The sequence below is a fragment of the Chenopodium album genome, chromosome 18, assembly GCF_948465745.1.
Source record: "Chenopodium album chromosome 18, dcCheAlbu1.1, whole genome shotgun sequence".
NCBI classification, from domain to species: Eukaryota; Viridiplantae; Streptophyta; class Magnoliopsida; order Caryophyllales; family Amaranthaceae; genus Chenopodium; species Chenopodium album.
This window is the reverse complement of record NC_137851.1, coordinates 6,604,794-6,627,095: the sequence shown is the minus strand read 5'-3', so window position 1 is coordinate 6,627,095 and position 22,302 is coordinate 6,604,794. Positions and strand designations below refer to the sequence as shown.

The window sequence follows — 22,302 nt, the reverse complement described above, 5'->3', positions numbered from 1 at the left end:
CCATTATAAAACCCCTCATAACTTAATTAAAATAAGCTGAAATTATTTTTAAAACATCATATTTTAATCCCAATTAATGGGTAATTGAAATTCCTTAAAGAAACTTGATTTTTAATAAACAACAAAAAATTCCAGCACTATATTTTAATAAAAACTTGCTGTAATTTAGCCTTAAAACACTTTAATCAAAGGTTTATACCATTATATTATCATAATCCTTCAATAATTTATAAATCAAGAACCTAGGGTTTCAAAAATTGGGGCTTTTCAATTAAAAATATAATCTGAAAATTAATTAACATAATACTCATAATCAAACATCAAAATCAAATCACAAAACTCATAATTAATAATTAGATCTAGGATTAAATTGATTTTTAAAACAAAGTTTTAATTTTTTTTTTCGAATGAAGAGGCAGTCCACAGCCACCCGGCTGCTGCCGGCGCCGGTGGCTGCATGTTGCTGGCTACTGGCGGCCACCGCAACTGGTGGTGGTCGGCCGGCGGTGAGGGGGAGCCGAAAAAGGGGAAGGGGAAAAAGAGAAAGAAAAAGAAAGAAAAATAAAGAGGAAGGGGAGAGAAGTTTACCTTGGGTTTTCTCCACTCTGGGCAAAGTTTGATTTGCCTCATGTGTTGAATATTTATACCCCTTCTCTAGAAACCCTTCTCCTTAAACTTTCCTATTTTAATTTTCCTAATCCCCTCCCTAATAAAACTTTACTAAAATAAAACTTTCCTTAAATTAAATTCCAACTTCATTAAAATAATTAATTAAATAAAATTTCCTTTTATAAATATTTTCAAACTTATTTAAAATAAATAATTAAAATACTTTAAATAAAAACAATTCAATTTAATTAAATACTTCTCAAAATACTTATTTTTAAATAAAATACGTATAAAATACGAGGTATTAATAGTAATTCTTATCTCCTCCAAAATTTTCAAAATCCTTAACCCAAACCAAATAAATCTTATTTTTTTTTTAATATTATCATCATTCATGTTTTTTTTAATAATCTGATTTTTTTTTTTTTTTTTTTATGTTAGATATATTTTTTTTGAGGAAACAGGTTTATTTATTTTTTTTGGACAAGAAAGAAACAGGTTTAATTTAATAAACATAAAATTTTTCAATATCATAAAAATGATTGTAACATTACAAAGTTTATAATGTAATTTTTCTTTTATGAAATAACTAATCCTTCAAAGTTAAATATGTCAATGTCCGTATAGGTCATTTTGCATACTTAAACAGCTTTAAGTATTCAGTTATTTACCAAACACTTTTATACAATAAGTTAGTCAAATCAGTTAATTAAAATCAGCTAGTCAAAATCAGCTAACTCAATCAGCTTCAGCTTTCCACCAAATAGGGCCACAATCTTTTCCTTTAATTTTCTTTGTTTTGTTTATTTTTTTTTTAGTATATTTAATTATTGGTCATGCGCTTAATATATATATATATATATGGCTTAATCTAACTTTTAGTAATTTTTATCTCCTCTAAAATTTTCGAAATCTTTAACCCAAACCAAATAAATCTGATTTTTTTTTAATTGTTATTATCATTCATGTTTTTTTTTAATAATCTAATTTTTTTTTATGTCAGCTTTCCACCAAACAGGGCCTTTGAAGGTCGTGAAAAGTTAAATGTGGCCAAAAAAAAAAAAAAAAAAATCAGAGATTAAAGGAAATAATTTGGATAGCGGTACCTACAAGAATGTTAATACCTTAGTGATATGAATTGAATGATAATTAATAGGGGTATTTCATATATGAAAACTACTACTTCTTATCTTATATTATAAAAAAAAAATGTAAATGTTATTGTTTATGAAACTATAATTGTCCTTCAAAAAGATGAAAAACTATAACTGTATAATTCGTGCATGATACAAAAATTTAATCTTTTTTCTCTAAGATTTTTATTAATATTTAACATAGATTTTGTAAGGTACCCCCATATATATTAATGATTATAATTGTGGATCAATAGATGTGAATCACACCAATAGATTATTATATTATTATTTAATATCATAGATTTTGTAAGGTACCCCATTAATATATCAATTTAATGATAATAATTGTGGATCAATAGATGTGAATTGCACCAATTGATGATCCATATCTTACTTATCTATACAAAAAAGTTAATAATAAACCGTATTTGGGAGAAAAAAAAAAAACCTTTTTATTAAAAAAAAAAATATGGCAAATTTTCATTTAGAATACAAGTGCAGTTCATATTATCGAGGCGCATGCAATTCTTATATATTGGTGGATCATACAATGTGGTTAGTCATTTTAAGGTTTTATGCTTGGGAGAAGTTTTAGTATGCCTTCTCTTGAAGCAAAAAGCTTCTTTGATGAGAATTCAAATGTCGATATAAAAAATATTCCCTCCGTCTTTTTCTCCGTCTTTTTATTAGAATCTCCTTTTTAACATTTACTAGATGAAGCCCGTGTAATGCACGGTTTGTTTGAATTATTTAAATTATATACATATATATGCTAAAATTTGTTATATATTTAGATAAAATTTCTGATATCAAAAGATAATATTTATATTTAATTAATTTAAACTGGGAAATCTTATTCGCCAATTTTGCTTACGTGTCATTTAAATTATTTAATTCTAAAAGAAATTAATAATCTCGTATTTAATTGGCTACCACTAAAATGTATTATCCTACATGGCGCACTGAAAAAATTAAATCCTGCGTAGTTCTCTAAAAACTCGGGAAAAAACTCCCCTTTATATATATATATATATATATATATATACTAGGTGTGAAGCCCGTGCGTTGCACGGCTTTATTTTTAATATTATTTTAGATTTGTTTTGACATTTATTATTATTATTATTATTATTATTATTATTATTATTATTATTATTATTATATTAACAAAAAAAAAAACACCAATGTGTGCTTCAAATAGAATTCTCTCTTCTACACATCTATGCAGCGTACTCTATTCTTTTTTTGTAGTTTTGATTTATGTATCTTGTGTCTCCTGTGAATGACGCTGACAGGATTATCCTATTCCCTTTTTCAGCCCTAAATATGTAGTGTGCAGAGTATATCGTTTCTTTGTAATTCTGGTACATATTTCTTGTGCCTCCAATCAATGACGGTGACAAGATTAATTTTTTTCCATCTCCAACCTTAGTGGTATCTTTGTTTACCATCGCATCCTCGAAGGTATTATAAATATTGCATCCTCGAAGGTATTATAAATTTCACTTTGTGTAGCCATGAATCTTGGGATCTCCGACTATGAAAAGAAACAATTAATAATACATCATATCTTCTCTACATAAATCTTATCATTCTTTATAAAATCCTTTTTAATTGTTATCCATATCAATGTTGTTTTTATTAACGACACCAATCACATGAATATGCCATGGTAATTTATCTTGTTAATTTAAATATTATCATTTTTTTATTTATTATCTATACGAATATTTTTTTTTATTTATTTTTTGTTTTTATACGTATTACATTTTTTACGTGATTTTGGATATTTGAGATAACAATAATCATATAATATGATTTTTTGTAATTATATATATATATATTTGTATAGTTCTTTGAACCGTAGAAAGATAATGGTAGGATAGAATTAATAAATTTTTAAAGGATTAACATATTTTATTTGAAATACTTAGATAAATCATTAGATTAGTATGATAATTTTAATTTTTCATTTTATTGTTTTTATTTCATCCCACGTGGCACATCCTACGTGGCACACATAAATATGTGGCGCTTTATTTTTTTTTTAAATAACAAAATCCTATGTGGCTCTCTAAAATATCTGGGAAAAACTCCCCTTTATATATATATATATATATATATATATATATATATATATATATATATATATATATATATATATATATATTAGATTAGATTACTCGCATAATAAAGAGATAGAAAACTCTAATAAAGAGACGGAGGGAGTAACATTATTTTAAAATAAACTATACTATTCTTTTTCTGCTACACTTTAACATAAGGTTTATTTTTCTATTTTTAATGAATTTAGTGAGGTTACAACTTTCTCGGGCCATCAACGTACAAGGCGCAATCGAAGGCCCATTTTTCTACAGAAAATTAATGGGCTTGCTATCTATATCCAACAGCACCATGCAAATTATTGTAGAGTAGCTCTAATATATAGGCCTTGTTTGGTAATTGGCTGCTGGCTATTGGCTGGTTTGATTGACTGTTTGTATTGACTTTTTTGTTGGCTGTTTAACTTTTTATTAGTCTAAAAACATATTTGGTAAAATTGGCTGTTGGATGTTATTAGTAACTTAGGTAGCCAAAAGCCAAAAGCTACTACAAGTAGCTTTTTCATTTTGGCTTAAAAGCCAGCTTTTCAGTTGGCTGAAAAAACCATTTACCAAACACAAATTTTGGATGTTTGACCAAATGAAAAAGCCAAAAGCCAAAAACCAGGAAAACAAGCTAATGAAAAGCCATCAAACAAGCCCAAATTTTGGATGTTTGACCAAATGAAAAAGCCAATGAAAAGTCATACCAAACAAGCCCATAGACTTTTGCACTCTATATGATTCTTTTTTCCTTTTTTTTTTTTTTTTTTTTTTTTTATAGATACTCTATATAATTCCTTTCATCAGTTTCATGTACTTCGTACAAAGTACAAATTATATAATCCCTTATAAAATTTGTGAGTGATAAATGATTTCATTTTGATGAAAAATATATTTTTTTTCGTCTCATTTTCAGACATTCAGCTCAAATCTAGGTTCATAACTCAACTTAGCAATTCAACCAGCCTTCTGGACTAAATGTAAGGGAAACTTTAATCAAATACATGGAAAAATAGGACAATATCTAAACATTTAAAATGTTGGATATCTAAAATTCTTTAAACAACGAAGCATCTTTATATGAGCTGATTATAAAAATGCATGGTTGAAGTGTTGAACGAAAGTGATGTTTAGACTTTAAAAGAATAAATTTATCATTTTGATATGCTGTCATGTGGAATTAAGCACATTTTTTTTAATGATAAGAAAAATGGCATGACAACTTGACAAGATATCAACCTTCTCATGTTCTTTGGTTTTGTATTTTTAGGCTACACATTTTCGAGTAATGGGAAAGGTAAAAACATAAATACCCTAAAGCACCCTCACTTGATAAGATTTGAACCTTATATCTCTAAGATCCGAGGTAAGAATCGCAATCGATAGTCCTGCTTGATTGAGTTGGTTTTGACAATTAATTACATGGTCTTTCTCAAAAGAAAAATAAAGGAAACCAAAAGGAAAAAGTTACGAATGATGATGCAATTTGTATAAGTAACAATTTTGTTAAGGTTATTCAATTCTATCTCATTTTGGGTCTTTTTTATTCTTCAATTTTTCTCCATGATGTGTACAATAAAGAGATAGCATTATACGAGGCATATAAGTGATATGGCCTACCTCAACCATTGATGTATTGATCATAGCTACAAATCATCTAATTAATCTAGAAACAAGAACTAGAATTATTTAGGCCCTATTCACTTCACCTTAAAAAAATAATATTAAGTAAAAATAATTTTAGTTCAGTAAAAATAAGTTCAGTTCAGTAAAAATAATTTCAGTTCAGTAAAAATATGTTTAGTTCAGTAAAATTAATTTTAGTTCAGTAAAAATAATTTCAGTTCAGTAAAATTCAGTTTTCTTAAAGAAGAATTATAATAGAAAATCAGTAAAAATAATTTCAATTTAGTAAAATTAATTTAAGTTCAGTAAAAATAGTTTAAGTTTAGCAAATATAATTTTGTTTCAGTAAAAATGATTTCAGTTCAGCAAAAATAAGGTGAAGTGAACGGGCCTTACTTCAACAACAACAACAGTTGCTTGGAATAATACCAACTTAAAAAAATCATAGTTATTCATAACAAATGGTGCTTTAATAATTACACTTAGGCCCCGTTCTCTTCACCTTATTTTACTGAATTGAAATTATTTTTATTAAACTGAAATTATTTTTGCTGAACTTAATTATTTTTACTGAACTGAAATTAATTTTACTGAATTGAAATTATTTTTGCTGAACTGAAATTATTTTTACTGAACTTTTATTATATTTTTTCTTTGAAGTTACTGATTTTTACTGAACTGAAATTAATTTAACTGAACTGAAATTATTTTTACTGAACTGAAATTAATTTAATGAACTAAACTTATTTTTACTGAATATTTTTTTTTAAGATGAAGTGAACAGGGCCTTAAGCTAAGAATTGGAGTAGTTTTAAACTAATATTCGATTTTGTTGAGTAAAAGAATTGGTTTTTAATTTGCATATATGTTTGAGATTTTGACTAAATTATTCGTACCTTTCTCATTTTATATTTATATATGTACAAATTATTTTATGTAAAAGAATCACTTTACTTTTATCTTTTTTCCTTTTTTTTTTTACACAAACTTTTATCATGTATTGTAAAATTGTAATACAATACTATTCGATTTTTTTTTTTTTTTTATATTCTTTTTGGTCAATTAGCTTTGGTTAGATCTTGCCCATCTTAGTGATATGGTTCTTTTGTTATGTAATTATCAGCTTTATGAACCGTAACTTTTCCACAATTTCCAGTATAGATAAGATGATTAAGCATTACTTATATGCTAAATGCTAATGTGCATGCTACGATAATATTAGAACTTAGAAGCATCAAGAAATAATTAATTATCCAAACGAAAGAAATTTGTACATATTAATTCTTTGAGTTATTACAAATAATGAATGTGATGTGAATATAATTCAATCTCAAACTCTAGGTATCAGTTGTACCACCTTTGAACCTTGGAAAACTTGTTCATATTACTATTAAATTAAACTTGAATTTACACGATTTAATTCTCATTTGTGTTTGTCCAACCGCAGTTAATCTAACTAGAAATTTAATTAACTACTTAATCAGTACTCCGTATAAGTTAATTGACAATTAAAAAAGTATGACTTGAACCGTTCCAAAACAATTTATTTTGTTTCACCTTTAATGACTTTTCAAGATTTTACCGACTAAAAAAAATGTTTCCAAGAAAGTTATATGATCGGATGATCCTTATCCTAATACGCCACATGATTTGACAATAGTATCAAAAATAAAAGTATGAAAAACCCCATCCAAGTAATTTTCTGCCAAGCAATCAAACTTAGGCTTAAAGCCTTATCCAAACATATTTGTGGTCTAAATATCACCTCCCCAATTGTTGATTTTCTGGGTTAGAAATCTATCAATTTACACTCTAATATCTGGTTTATGGATGAAAATGATTCAATTATCAATGTCATGTTTTCATATCTTCTTTTGCAGGTGTTAATAAAACAAAACTCCCTTAAATTGACTCAAAGAAAATGAATAGATATCTTCCCTCGTTTGTAGGCTTGTATAATATAAGATGAAAAAAAAAAAAAACTTGTGCCTAGGAGATAGGAAGTTTATAGTTTTTTCACATATTATTGAGTCAAGCTAATTAATTGATTAACAAGTTTATAGTTTTAATTAGTTTAATTTGTTTTCTTTGAACTTTAATAAAATGTGGTTGTATGCTTAGCTTCTAGGCTTGTAGCTCTTTCAAGCTTGGCATTAATATTGAAGGCGACAATTCAGATGAATTATAGTGATAATTTTAATAAATGCGAGCTAATAGTTTGATTTATAAATCATGTCTATTTAAAAAAGGAAATCATAATATAGATTAGTTAGCTTATGAGAGTATTTTTTATGAAGAATGGATGTAAATTAGATTCTTTTTATTTTTATTTTATTTTTATTTTTTAAGGAAAATTAGATTCCATTTTAAAATTAAGAATATTATTCAAAACTGTTAAATTGGTCATTCATTACCTTTTCTTTTTCTTTTTTTCTTTTTTTTTTAACCTTTTCCACCCTTTTTGCAAGGAAATTATCTTCTTAATTAATATTATAGACTCCTAATAATCATGAGTTACAGAAATGATTAATCAGTGAATTTACCAATTTCTATGTCCAAAAAAAAAAAAAAATCAGAAAAAAAAGAAAAAGAAAAGTGGAATAAAAAAAAAAAAATGTGATAAATGATTTATGATTATCCAGGCTGACAAGAATAGGTAGGGTATATGATAAACATGAATGTCAATATCAAAGAATGATGAACAAACTTGTGGTAAGAAAGAATCCTAATCTTGTAGTTGCCTACATGGCATGATAATATTGATTTTAAACCTCTCTTGTCCAAGTAAAATTGTCTGACTCAGCAATTTTTTCAACCCCAACTCTTTTATGAAAATTAATTCGCTTTTATTTGTGTTTAAAGGCATAAATTCGAAAATTTATGAGGATATTCACTGTATAACCGATTAACCGGTTGTATTATATAACTAAGGCCTCGTTCACTGTACCTTATTTTTGCTGAACTGAAATTATTTTATTTTTACTGAAACAAAATTATATTTGCTGGACTTAAATTATTTTTACTGAACTTAAATTAATTTTACTGAACTGAAATTATTTTTAATAATTTTCTACCATAATTCTTCTTTAAGAAAACTGAATTTTGCTGAAATAAACTGAAATTATTTTTACTTAATATTTTTTTTTGAAGCTGAAATAAACAGGGCCTAAGACTTTTATTTTGTCTAGGTGCTCACAAGGTAGAAAAACAAGTAGCCAAAGAAAGAACATTAATTGTATCATGTTCAAAGTAGAACTAGTTGTATATAGAAAATTGCCGAATCCCACTCATATATCCTTTTTTTTAATCAAACTAATTTTAAAAAAATTACTCCATAACAAATTTGGAAAAAGTAAGTCATGTCGGTATCAAAAATCACACTTTTATTCCAATCAAAAAATTTTCTACAAAAATAAAAATCATACATGTTTTTGGAAAAGCCAAGTCCCTTTATTTTACTTTTCTGACTCACTTTTTATTTCATTTTAGCCTTTGCAGAGCTAACTGTATCATAACAGTCATTCCCACTGAATTCCTGTGATTGTTGAAGGTAAACTGCAGGTTGTCAGCAATTCAGCATAAACTTCAAAATCATGGTAGTTGCCATTCAAGATAATCATTAAATTCATCTTTAGTAAAGTAAATCACATTCAGTAAGTTTATAGAAGAACTCTCCACCACAAAAATTGTCTCTTAACAAATCGTGACTGATTAGAAGCAGAGTTGAGTACATACAACGATATAAGACATTCCATAGACCGGATTCAGAAAATCCAAGTTTACTAGCGTTTAAGAGCTGATCATGGAGTAGGCCGCGGCCAACAAAGGACATCATGTCTTGGCCCGAAACAGTGTACCTGGTTATATTTTAGGCTGGAAAATGGGAAAAGTCCTCCCACGCCTGGTAGTATGAGAACTCATATACCACAATTGGGTTTCTCTAACAAGGTCGGTCTCCATAGCTTGAAGACGTGTTATGGAAAACATGTATATTATTCACCTGTGACATGACATAGATTCATATGGATCAAAAATAAACATTCTAGCTGTGTGTATATACATATATATTCAAAGATCATGAATTTGACCAAAACAGTCATAAATGTATTCGAAAAGCTATGACACAATCCGTTTACGGCAAACAACCAGATATGATGCAGAGGATAAGATAGAAGAAGAAATGAGTGCTGCAAGCAAACCATTGTAGAAATACAACTAAAGTTCCAATAATTGAACTAAAAAATTATACTCTAGTTTTAACCAAATTTAGTCCAACTAACATAACTTTCCTAGCAACCTACACTGCAACTGACACAAAAACCTTAAACAACACCACGTGGTAAGAGAGTGTCAATATGCAGGATATGGTATGGGCAGTCAGCTGCCTACAAACAAAGAGGAATCCTTGTGTCACTCCAAAGGGTCCAAGAGACACACTTAAAGAGAAAAAGGAAAAATAAAGCATTGCATCTCTCATGCCCTTAAGTATGCCTTTTGTGGTCCTCATATAATCAAATAGTTCCACAAGGCAGGTCATACTAGCAAAATTGTAGGACCTTATGAACACCAATACCTGTGGCTCCCACTTAAAGCATAGCCAGCCACAAGATAAAGCAACAGCTTTCTACCGCCACTACGTACTTGCCACGTGTCGCTTGCTGGATTCTCCCCTTCCCACTTGAGTCATTGCATAACAGTGGCTTCCCCCCCCTCTTTTCTAGCTAAACACATTTGCTTAGAATTCACAACAGGGATAACAAAAAAATAAATAGAGGGAAAAAAAAAGGAAAGAGAGAGAGATAGAAAAAGATGATGAAGAAGGAAATACCAGGAGGGGATACCAATAGCTGGGCACGTGCTTGTGACACGTGCCGTTCAGCGCCGTGCACAGTGTACTGCAAAGCAGACTCTGCATACCTTTGCACCAGCTGCGACGCGCGGATACACGCTGCCAATCAATTGGCATCGAGGCATGAGCGGGTTTGGGTGTGTGAAGCGTGTGAACGTGCACCAGCAGCCTTCTTGTGCAAGGCTGATGCAGCATCACTCTGTGCTACCTGTGATGCTGACATTCACTCAGCTAACCCATTGGCTCGCCGCCACCACCGGGTCCCAATTATGCCCGTCGGTTGCACATATGGCCCCTCAGATGGAAGGATGTCTGAGGACGGATTCCTGGACCTAGCAGAGGGAGATGATCAGACCACTGATCATGAAGGGGACGAGGATGAAGCTGCTTCATGGTTGCTACTTAATCCAGGTAAGAACAGCAACAACCTAACTACAAATGGGTTTTTAACTGGAGGAGGAGAGGTTGACGAGTACCTGGACCTCTTTGAGTATAATTCAGGTGCTGCAGATAATCAATTCTGCGAGCAGTATAACCAGCAGCAGGAATTCAGTGTCCCTGAGAAGAGCTGTGGAGGCGACAGCGTCGTACCAGTTCAGTGTAGAGAAGGAAAAGATCACCAAATACAGTACCAGAACTTTTTGTTTGGGATGGAATGTGAGACCAAATCCGAGTACAATTACAACACATCAATTAGTCACAGTGTAAGTAGATTCTCTGCTTAAATAGAAAGCTTTCCATTTTCTGCAAATCCTGCCATCTATATATAGTCAACTTCTAACATAGCATTATTCTATTATAAAATTATGTCTTTAACTCATTATGTTATATGTCAACCTTAAAAGTATATTACAGAAAGTTAAAGAATTAGCTCTGACCAGAAAATTATTATATTACACAAAAGGTAAAAGATGAGAAACAATTAACTAAATGAAATAAGATAGAGCATCAACAGAACTGCTGTATTATATCCTTCTTTTTTAACCACGATTAAAATTATGCTTGATCACTGTAGTTCCTTCCTTTGAAGGAATACATCTTGCAGAAATAATCTAACTGGTCAATTAGGCATACTTTATGTGTTGTTTGTGACAGATCTTACAATCGTTGAGTACATCTGTCACATGAAAGATTCAGTGTCAAAACTGAGTTCAAATTTGATGTTATAAGAGAATATTCTGTAGTTACAAAAGGATTAATTCAATATCTCCAACTCAAAGATAAAACTTAATAGATCTAACAAAAGGATATAGTAGTCAGTAGTTACAGCTCCCCACATCTTCTTGATCTTTATGAGTTTATGTTAGTTGTTAACTTGATTAAAGATGAATTGTTATGCATCAGAAATCAGCCAAAGTAGAACTTATCTCTAGGATAAGAATTTCCTTGTATTCCTCATATGAGATACAGATGCTAGTTTTCACTTCTCAGTAATCTGACCAAGAATTTTATGACTTGCAGGTTTCAGTTTCCTCACTAGATGTGGGTGTCGTACCAGAATCCACCATGAGTGATATATCTGTGTCACATCCAAGGCCCCCCAAAGGAACAATCGACCTATTTTCTAGCCCTCCAATGCAAGTGCCAACTCAATTATCACCACTGGACAGAGAGGCCAGGGTCATGAGATACAGAGAAAAGAAGAAGAATAGAAAGTTTGAGAAGACTATCCGTTATGCTTCAAGAAAGGCCTATGCAGAGACTAGACCTCGGATCAAAGGCCGGTTCGCAAAGAGAACAGATGTTGAAGCAGAGATGGACCAGATGTTCACCAACTCATTGATGTCAGACGGTGGATATGGCATTGTGCCATCCTTCTGATCAATCTAGGTGATGTTTTAAATGGAGTTGGTTGTGCTACCAGCCTACCATTAAATCTTCATTATTTTTTATCAGTCTTGACCTATATGTTCTTAGTTACTAATATGTTGTCTTGTTATTCTTACGTCTTTTTTGTGTAAAATTGTACAAAACAAGTATATATAACATGCTTTCTTCATTAAATCAATCACTCAAGAGGAGCCACAGAACAAGCAATTGTTAGGTTATGACAGTACATTAAAGGATTAATTCAATGCAATATACAAGAAGCTGTGAGTCCTGAAATATTTACTTTTAAAGTTAGGGTTGCAAAGAGCGTGTTGATGTTATCGCAGAGGTAAGGATGTGTGCATGCGCTTCACTCCCCTCCCAGAGTAATTGGTGTAATTTATTGTTGATGTTTACAATATTAACAAGTGCAACACTTGAAATAGTTCACTTACATATTTCACAGTTCGGAGAAACTTCATACTGAACAGGCCTTCAATATTAGACCCCTGCAATGAATCAGATAAACCTAGTTACATTAAATTTCTTTTTCATCGGTACAGAAATGCTTTGATAAAAAAATATGTCCCTTCAAAACAGATAGTGCCCAAGTGACAATAACTAGTGTGTGAAGACTGAGAACAGAAGCAGAGGTATTACAGAAAACATGTTAACCCCCTACAGGCATAAGTTAGCTTTAAGAATAACGTGCACTATGAAACTTTGCCACTGAATTTTACAGAATAATCAATATCAATGTTCAGAATAGAAGCAAATGCAGATAACCAAAAGCTATCTAAAGGAACAAAAATCCACAACTCAGTGGAGATAAGGTATAATGCTAAACATCTCACTGTAAACAGTGGAATAATTGACTTTTTTTCTGTAAAATTTGGCTTTTAACCACCAAATGCCCTCCTCAAGAAAATCTAAGGCCACTTTACTTTACTTTTACATAGTTCTTACTCTAGATAGGGAAAAATATATTTGCATCCATCCTCTATAGCTAACAATAGTAAAAGAATGTCAATCAGTCAATGCATGCAATACCAAGTCCAGCAAACTACAGAAGCTATCTTGTATTGTCACAGACATCCAAGATGACTTCAGAAGAACCATTAACTGCTGCAACAATTTCAATGTGTATAGAAGATGAGAATCTGCATGAATGGTGAATCGGTGAGACTATATGCTCCACTAAAATGTTTCTTTTCGAAAAATATGAAGGCTGCTTAAACTTTGCAAACTTCTAACTTTGTCAACTGCATTGGATAAAGGGCATTTTATCGCCATTCTGATAGACTCGTACAATCCCTCAGACTTTGCAACTTGATCATTTAAGCTCCCATATTTACCCTAATCACCAAGTTTACGCTGCTGGAAAGCATTCAGGATCCTTAAGATCCAGGACATCCAGTGCAGCCAACTTACTCAAATACCTGTGAAGTGGCATACACTTTTCATCAGGTGACCGGCCTTTGGACAATGGCTTTTTTCAGTGGTGAACAAGATACGAACCGTCAATTGCAGCAAGTGGCAGGAGTTGAAAAGAAAAGGAACTTTATACCAAAACCAAAGTGATATGTAAGCTAGATGGAATAATATCCACAAAAGGGAAAAACAGCAGAAATCCAAAACCGATGATGTACCAAAGAGGCAAATTTAAAGTTAAGTTCACCACTACTGTGCCTAAAGATGGACATCCATTGACAACTTCATCTATACACAAAGCATGACTACCAGTTCCAACTTAATATCCTGCTAGCCCATATGCTGTAAGGATATTGTTTATCTAACCTTGTGTCATTTGGGAAGTTCATATTCTCAATCTACCAAAATTATTCCTGGGCCATATCTAGGTCACTGAAGCAACACACGCATATTTAATTGAGGATAGCCATAACAGGATTGGTCTTACCAATTTCGAGCAAACAAAAAGCATGATTAAAGAACTGGCTAAGACACAAAGAAAAAATTCAAATTGCTTTAACTTAAGGGAGAGCACATCGAACCTTCTCAATGTCAATTAAAGCAACATTTTAACTCTATAAGCATTCATTCTTCTCAATTTCAAGTTATGCACAAACGCAATGGCTAAACTCAATCACTCTTCACTGGCATGGATTATATCATACCATATGACTATCGTCCACAATGACTCTTATCCTCTCACTTAATGGTGGTCACATGTAGACATTATACAGCCTAGCTCCTGCAACTCGGGACCGGCTCTTCATTAACATTATAGTGAATAAGTCAATCTTCTATGAGCCAAACAAACAAATAAATTCAAACTAGCACTTTACCACCACAATATCTAGTTCATATTGCCAAATTACCTATTTGAAAACATCAATTAACGCTATAGTGAATAAGTTATTCTTCTATGAGCCATACATGCAAATAATCTCAAACTAGCAAGCTACCTGCTACCACCACAATTTCTAGTTCATATTACAAAATTACCTATTCAAAACATCAATTAACATCGATCAAACATGAATGATTTCAAGTTGAATTCGAAAAAATTCTTACACAAGGTAGCATATCAAATAGGATATATGATCTCAATGCGCTCCAATTTGCCTTCGTTATCATCAGGGGAATCAAGTTGCTCCCTTCAGTAACCTGATCATATCAACCCTCTTCTTTTTTGAGTTTGAAGACTTTGAGCTTGACATCTATACCAAAAATTACAAAAATATCATTATATGACTTTTTTTTTCCCTTTAAATAGCAACTTACTAGAGTATTCCCCTTTCCAATTTCTCAATTAGGTCATCAACATTCTAATTGACAAACATTGTAATACGATTATACAAGTATAAAATACCAAAACCCTAGATAAATAATCAAATACCCATGTAATAGAAATCATTTCCCACAATTTAATAAACCAAACCCAATTGAGAGGCTGCTGATTCTTTTGGATTATTCAACAAACAACAGAAATTGGTTCAGAGTAGGACAGAATCAGTAAACTAGCTGATTTTTTTTTGGCCAATTGAGTATAAAACTGTTCATACTAAAACACAAGAACGAAGAATTATTTCCACAAATCACCGCTAAAATATGGACTATGCAAATTAGAGTAAGCAATGAATCAAAGATTTCACCTTTTGGTTTCTGGGAATTTTTTAGATTTCGTGAATCGTGAATGTTTGATTGAAATTTTCATCAGCAAGTACCTTCAGTATACTCTGAGTCATCTGTCATGCTGTTCATGCACAGTACGTTTGCGGTTTGCCCCATTTTCCTTTCTGGTTTTTTTGTATACTCGGGTTTGTCCATATTATCAATAATCAATCAATCAATCATCAATAATCATCGATAACTATATACTCCCTTCGTCCTCAAATGATAGTTCCGGACAAATTTTAGTCTCAAAATATTCACCCCAAATATTTTTTCCAACAACCATTAATATTAATTTTTTACTAAAATTCCCTCCAATTTACAACAATATTTGTGCAAATTTAACTTTCCCATGTAAATTTGTTTTCCCACGTACTTTTATTACTTTCATTCTCTACTTTTTTGTATACCCAATGCCAATTTACTTTTTCAATGTACTTTCACTATTCTTATTTGTGTTTATTAATTCCCGTGAAAAATGTCGGATTATCAAAAGGGGACGGAGGGAGTACTAAATACTAGTTTTGTGCCCCATGCGATGCCCGGGTTGTTTATTGAATTTTAAGATAAATTTTAAAATATATCATTATATAAAATTAGTTAGGAATTGATGTACTTTTGTGACAATTTGCTATCTAGTAGGCATGTAATGACTAATAATAATGTTAGTGGAAATGTTCGATTTAATATATTAAAAAAAATAAAAAATTAGCAAAAAATAAATCAAATTAAATAAATGTTCAAAGCCCATTGAGTTGACCCGAATTCAAAACTTTGGGCAAGGGTTGAACATTTCTTGACTCATAACCTGAAGTGACCCAATCCGAGATAACTCGTGAATCGACCCTAATTGACATGTCTACATAATAACAAAATTCTATTTGATTGTGAAGAACATTATTTCAACCGATTATATTATAAATGGATGTTTACGCTTTGAGATACTTCCTTCGCTCCAAATTTTATGATATAAAAAATAAATTTATATGATAATTTTTGAGAATTATAATCTAATAATTTTTTGAATAAAATTATAATTCAATTTGTACATCTGAAATATTAGTATTTTATCGAAAATAAAACTCTAAACTAACAATTTTATCCTCAAATTCTATTCAAATTTGATTAAAAATAGAATTCTAAACTAAGTTTTTTATGTTGTGAAGTCCATTTAAAACTATCCAACGTGGCGCGACACTTGGCGAAAAGTTGGAATTCCAAGTGTCGCTGCCTCATGACCTGGCTAAAAGTTTAGCTTTATATATTAGTTATATGATATACTAAAAGACACACTAACAATGACACGTGATAGTATTTTTATTTTTTTAAACAAAATTGGAATAATTTATTTAAGGAAGTTATTTTTAAAATGTTCGTATTTGTCAACCATATAAATGATCAATAATATATACCTATAATTTCCTATGTTGATACACAATTAACAATAGTTGAAATATTTTGTTGGAAATATTATCAAGGAAATAAATAACATGAAGTATTTTTTAAGAAGATGTAATTTTAGTGAAATATTTTGTATAAATATAATCTTGATTAAATATAAATAAACATTTTACAAAATTTTCGATTTATATTTGGAAAAATTAGAAAATAACACCACAAAAAAACCGAAATTTTGATTATAGCACCACCAAAAAAAAAGTTTTATTATAACACCACAAAAAAACTTAAAAATTTGATTTCACCACTGTTATTAACGCCATCCAAAAAACCGTTACTGGCCCCCACATTGTACACGTGTCAGTTATCTATTGGATTAAAAAAAAGATTTTTTTTTTAAAACAAAAAAAAAAAACCCAAAACTCTTAACTCGGCCACCACCTTCACCACCGGCGCCGGTTCTCCCTGGCCCACTGTCGTCGCCCTAACGCGCACTGCTGACTCCCCTTAGCCGACCAACGAAACCAGGCCAACCCAGCCCAGCCGACCACCTGAACCACGCACCACGCCGTACCCAGCCTTAGCCTCGATTCGATTTGGTTTGGGCGCGGGTTAGGGTTCAGGTGGCAGTGACGGTGAGGGTGAGAGATGTAAAGCGGTAATTGGGTTTGGGTGTGGGTTGGAGTGTGTCGGCTATGGATCTGGGTAAGGGAGGGGAGTTCGGTGATGTTGCTGAGGTAGGTGGTGGTGGGGTGATGTTGCGGTGGCAGGAGAGTTCTCCGACGCCTTGGATTTGCGTCGTGGGGTGGTTTGCGTCGTCGTGGTGGGGCTGATTTTCGTTGGTTTTGGGTGGGGGCTGGGAGTATCGACAGGCGACGGCCTAGGCTAGAGTTTCGGCGGCTGGGCAGATGGCTCCGGCGGTGGGGCTGGCTGGGTTAAGGGGATAGATTTTTTTTTTAATTTTTTAAACCAGTAAATTATTGACACGTGTCAATTATGGGCTCCACTTAACGGTTTATTTAGATGGAAAAGTTAAATGGTGGTGAAATCAAATTTTAAAGTTTTTTTGTGGTGTTATAATAAAAACTTTTTTTTGGGTGGTGTTATAATCAAAATTTCGGTTTTTTTGTGGTGTTATTTTCTAATTTTCCCTTTATATTTTTTAAAAATCACTATACTATAAATTGATGAGGAATTTATCAAAAACTTAATTCAGTTACATAAATGGACTACACTCTTATTTTTCAAATTGTTTTTTTTTCTTCATTTTAGTAAAGCGAATAGTAATGTAATGAGTTAATCCATCTACATCAACTAATTTAGTATGGACTATTTATCAAGAGTAGAAATTAATTAAGATTATGATTTTTCTTTAAACAATCTTATTGCACAAGATCATTATTTGCCTCTTATAATTTAGCGTTTATAGCCGCATATACTAAGCAATTTTTATTTTTTTTATTGTACTAATTAATTTATCTAAAGAAAATATGGAGTAATTAAAATAACCGTGCATGGCATGGGACCTAACCTTGACTAAGGGCCTGTTCACTTCAGCTTAATTTCAGTTCAGTTCAGTTCAACTCCAATTAGTTTAGTTCAGTTCAACTCCTAATTTCCTTCTCTCATAAAATATTCATTTCAACTAAGTTCAGTTTTGTAAATGTGAACAGACCCTAATGGATCATCAATTTTTCATCATTTTATTCTCACTTTCACTCTTTAATCTCATTGAATTTTTCTTTCATTAACTCTAGGATTATTTTTCAATCATTATACCCTAATTTATTTAATCTTGATAGACTTCTTTACTTGGTCTCGTTCATGCCTTTTACTCCGTATATGGTTATTATCTTATTCTTCTGGCAAATTTCGTACTTGATCGACTGTTCTTGTTTTTTCAACTAATACCAAAAGGGTCTTTTAAGCCTCTGATATTCAAGGAATTATCATAGACTTTATCTATTATGTTATCAAATTATTCTTTTGACCAGATTTAAAAGATCATATTTACGTTTCTTGAAAACCAGATTTGACTATAATACACAAACTTCGCTTAAAGATGTGATTTTATTCAACCATATAGGAGATTTAATCATATTAGACATTTTCACCAAGCAAAATAATGCAATTAGGCCACATACAAGAGACATAATCATACTAAATAAGGAGTATGTTATTTATGAAATTTACAATGTAATCCTTTTATTTTTTATTTTTAGGATAGCTCAAAGTATAATGGAGATTTAGGACAAAGGCCGCAAATCTAAAGTGGTTGATTAGAAAGATATGATGAATCTTGGAGTAAAAATTGAATTATATTCGTAATGGTAATCAAAACTAACCTAATGCAATAAACCATTAAACTGGTTAACTTGTAGAATGTTTTGTATATACTCCGATCTTATATACCAAGAAGCTAACCCTGGAGCAAATTATGCTTCCATTAGTCATCTCCTGCATGCTCACCAAAATTTTGATCCTTTTTTAAAGGGAGGTACTAAGGGCTTGTTTTGATTGACTGAACTGAAGTGAGCTAAATTGAACTCAACTGAACTGAACTAATTGGAGCTGAACTGATTTGGAGCTGAACTGAATTGAACTGAATATTTTATGAGAGAAGGAAATTAAGAACTGAACTGAACTGAACTTATTGGAGCTGAATTGAAATGAACTGAACTGAAAATAATCTGAAGAGAATAGGCCCTAAATGCAGGTATAATTTTACCTAAATACAGGACAACTTAATTTTTAGTCAAAATTATTTTTCCAAGCTTACCCTTATTTTAAACTTGCACCCAATAACTATTTAATTACCCTTAAAATTTAACTTGTAGACATATCTCATATTCTTCAAGCTTCAAGCCTTCAACCTTTCATCCTCTACCGACAAATTTCAGATACTTTACATGAACCTAGATTGATGAACAGGGCGCTTAAATCCAGTTATTTCTCATATTTTCAATAACAAAGCCATATTATCAGTAAACCTTGTCGATACACAAATCCAACCCCGTTCGTAAAATACTTCCAAGGCTTTTAGCTTAATACTGGCAATAATTTCCAGGCCTCTTCACCGCCTACTGGAATACAAATCCCAAACCCTTTGCTACCTACAGGAGTTCATTTCCGGGGCCCTACACTACCTACCGGAATTAACTTCCAGGGCCCTTTATTGCCTATCACTGCTATATTCTGATCACTGACTATATTTTCAATTAAAGTGGAATGAACATCTCATGCCTGATGATCTTTTAGATTTACAACTTTTTTTCATCTTCGTTATATTGCAATATGATGGAGTTGAATTATTTGTTTAAAAATTCTAACTTTAAAATCGAAAACACAAAGAACATACCCACACTAATGGGGATTAATTATTTGGCTTCTCGCGATAACATTTTTATAACAACTTGCTTCTACTTTGCGTCATTTAATTATCAAATAACCAAAAGATGAGACTTTGAGAAATTGAGCAACAGGAAGCTTTTAAGCTTGTTCTTAGTTGTAGTGTACTCTGAATGTACAATGGAGATGGGAGAATATGAGATGAAGGGAGCGAGCTTCTTATTAGTAAAGGAGAATGAAATTAGTTTAGGTTTATAAAGGGTAGTATAGTCTTTTTCATATTTAAGTGTTTTTTTTTTTAAATCCTGCATTTAGGTTATTTCATAGTGTATTTAGAACATATGTTTTTAGATGATCAAAAAAAAATTACTACGTATTATATTTAAGCTAGCCTAACCATTCATTCATTCAAAAAAGAAAAAAAAGAAAGCCTAACCTAGTGCAATGGCAACGGCTATGTTGGTGGCCCAACAAATAATCATATGCCTATATTGGGCTCATCCAATATCTATCATTATCTCACTTGTAATTGTTACAATTGGTGATCATAATTAAATTTTCATTCTTACTTTTTGAACCTTCATCAATCGGTTCATCCTTATCCCAAATCCTACTCACTTTTCCACCCAAATAATTGTTGTTCATCATAGGCTGTAATTTATTGTCAACTTGTCTACTCTCGGCCAACAATTTTCCCATGGGAGCACCTTGTTTTTATACACCATTTAATCTTCCAACTAATTGTTCTTTATTTTGCATAAACTTATACTCAAAGTCATCTTTAGTAAAGATGAAAAACGGATTCCATAAAACCAACAAATGCACAGTCTATTGGCTACAGATATTTGTTTGAGATATTAACGTAATTTATTATCAGAAAGTGTGTGTTATGTGTCTCATAATTAAATTAGACCATCATAAATCTTACAATTATAAGAGCCTGTTCACATTTACTTAATTTCAGTTCAGTTTAGTTCAGCTCCAATCAGTTCAGTTCAGTTCCAATCAGTTCAGTTCAGTTCAGCTCTTAATTTTTCTCTCACATAAAATATTCATTTCAGCTCAATTCAGTTCAGTTCAGTTCCAATCAGTTCAGTTCAGTTCAGTTCAGTTCAGTTCAGTTCAGTTCCAATCAGTTCAGTTCAGCTCAATTCAGTAAATATGAACAGGCCCTAAGTCGAGTATGGCATGGTGATTAAGGATTTAATATTAAATGATATTTATATACAATTTTAATCTTTCCGTTTTATTATATTAGCTCCATCAAAAGGCCAATTAAATCAAATAATTAGTCACTAGAAATATCTCAAATCAAATTAAACTAACTAGTCGATATAAACCTACTATATTATTAATAAGTTATTATACGCTTTTGTTGTCAATTAAAGTTTTTTCAATTGATTAGTTGTATTTTTTAATTCATTTTTCGATTAGATAAGCTTAGCAATAAATCAACATAAAATTTATATTGATCTTATCTAATGAACTTCAACAATAAATTGGGTTGTCACTATAAGACATTGATTATGGTGTTAAATTGAGGAATTAAAAATGAAAGATACCTTTTAGTGCCATAAAACTATTAGTGAATTGTAAAATGGATTATAATCTAAAATTGAATCAAATCATTTGCGTAAACAAATCAACATGAAATTATATGCTTCGACCCAAAAAACACGTCTAGTGGGTCCAATTAATTTAGATATGTAGTGTATAGGTTAAAGCAAATTCTACAAGCTTCTTAGACTTTTTAGGGACCTAATCAAAATTATGTTCATACTTGATTCCTCTTTATTATTTTCCGTTGGTGTTTTGCATCATTCGAGCAACATGAAATTTCTTTCATTCTTAATTTAATTAACAAATAATTTGAATCTAATAAAAAGATGAGGGAGTAATAAGTATGGGAATGGTTTGATTAATGTAATTGGCGTATTGAACACATGACATGCAAGACATAATAAAAATGTACGTTCATGTTAGTATCAATTATTGTAATTGAGGTTGTTAAATTATAAATCTCTGATTAATTGATTATAGCAAGTTGCTGAAAATATAGCACTCTTTAAATACATTTCATAAACTTTTTGCAATCAAGGACATTATATTTCCATTCAGAATATTTAAAACCACTGTAATGCTGAATATAATCTAATTTGACGATCCTCAAATAATTAATCATTCACAATTAATATAATTTGATATTCATTGTTAATCAAGTGACAAAACAGTTGGTTAATTGGTCGATTTTAATAGTACTTTGTATCATCTTGATTAAAAACATCTC

At 31.1% G+C, this 22,302-nt stretch overlaps 1 protein-coding gene and 1 long non-coding RNA gene across 4 annotated transcripts; one reads left to right on the top strand and one right to left on the bottom strand.

Annotated features, from left to right (window-relative positions):
* Positions 1 to 8,842: 8,842 nt before the first annotated feature.
* LOC145591339 (uncharacterized) lies at positions 8,843 to 12,840 on the bottom strand. Of its 2 annotated transcripts, none has more exons than XR_014102297.1 (2): positions 12,439 to 12,840; positions 8,843 to 9,476 (listed from the first exon to the last, which is right to left on the bottom strand). It is a non-coding gene; the product is annotated as an uncharacterized LOC145591339 (long non-coding RNA). The 2 variants fall into 2 exon arrangements; XR_014102296.1 differs by lacking the exon at positions 12,439 to 12,840 and adding an exon at positions 9,798 to 9,967.
* LOC145591337 (zinc finger protein CONSTANS-LIKE 2-like) lies at positions 10,195 to 12,333 on the top strand. Of its 2 annotated transcripts, XM_081647771.1 has the most exons (3): positions 10,195 to 10,736; positions 10,827 to 11,029; positions 11,787 to 12,333. In XM_081647771.1, exons 1-3 carry the CDS (start codon positions 10,286 to 10,288, stop codon positions 12,144 to 12,146), a joined length of 1,014 nt encoding a protein of 337 aa, XP_081503897.1. In that variant the 5' UTR covers positions 10,195 to 10,285; the 3' UTR covers positions 12,147 to 12,333. The 2 variants fall into 2 exon arrangements, with proteins under 2 accessions (XP_081503897.1, XP_081503896.1); XM_081647770.1 differs by having other exon boundaries at positions 10,195 to 11,029.
* Positions 12,841 to 22,302: the final 9,462 nt, after the last annotated feature.

Bases quoted from the DNA above. Each gene is read 5' to 3' on its own strand.
- LOC145591337 (XM_081647770.1), top strand. From the start codon at position 10,286: ATGATGAAGAAGGAAATACCAGGAGGGGATACCAATAGCTGGGCACGT. The intron at 11,030-11,786 runs GTAAGTAGATTC...TATGACTTGCAG, and splicing joins ACACATCAATTAGTCACAGT to GTTTCAGTTTCCTCACTAGA.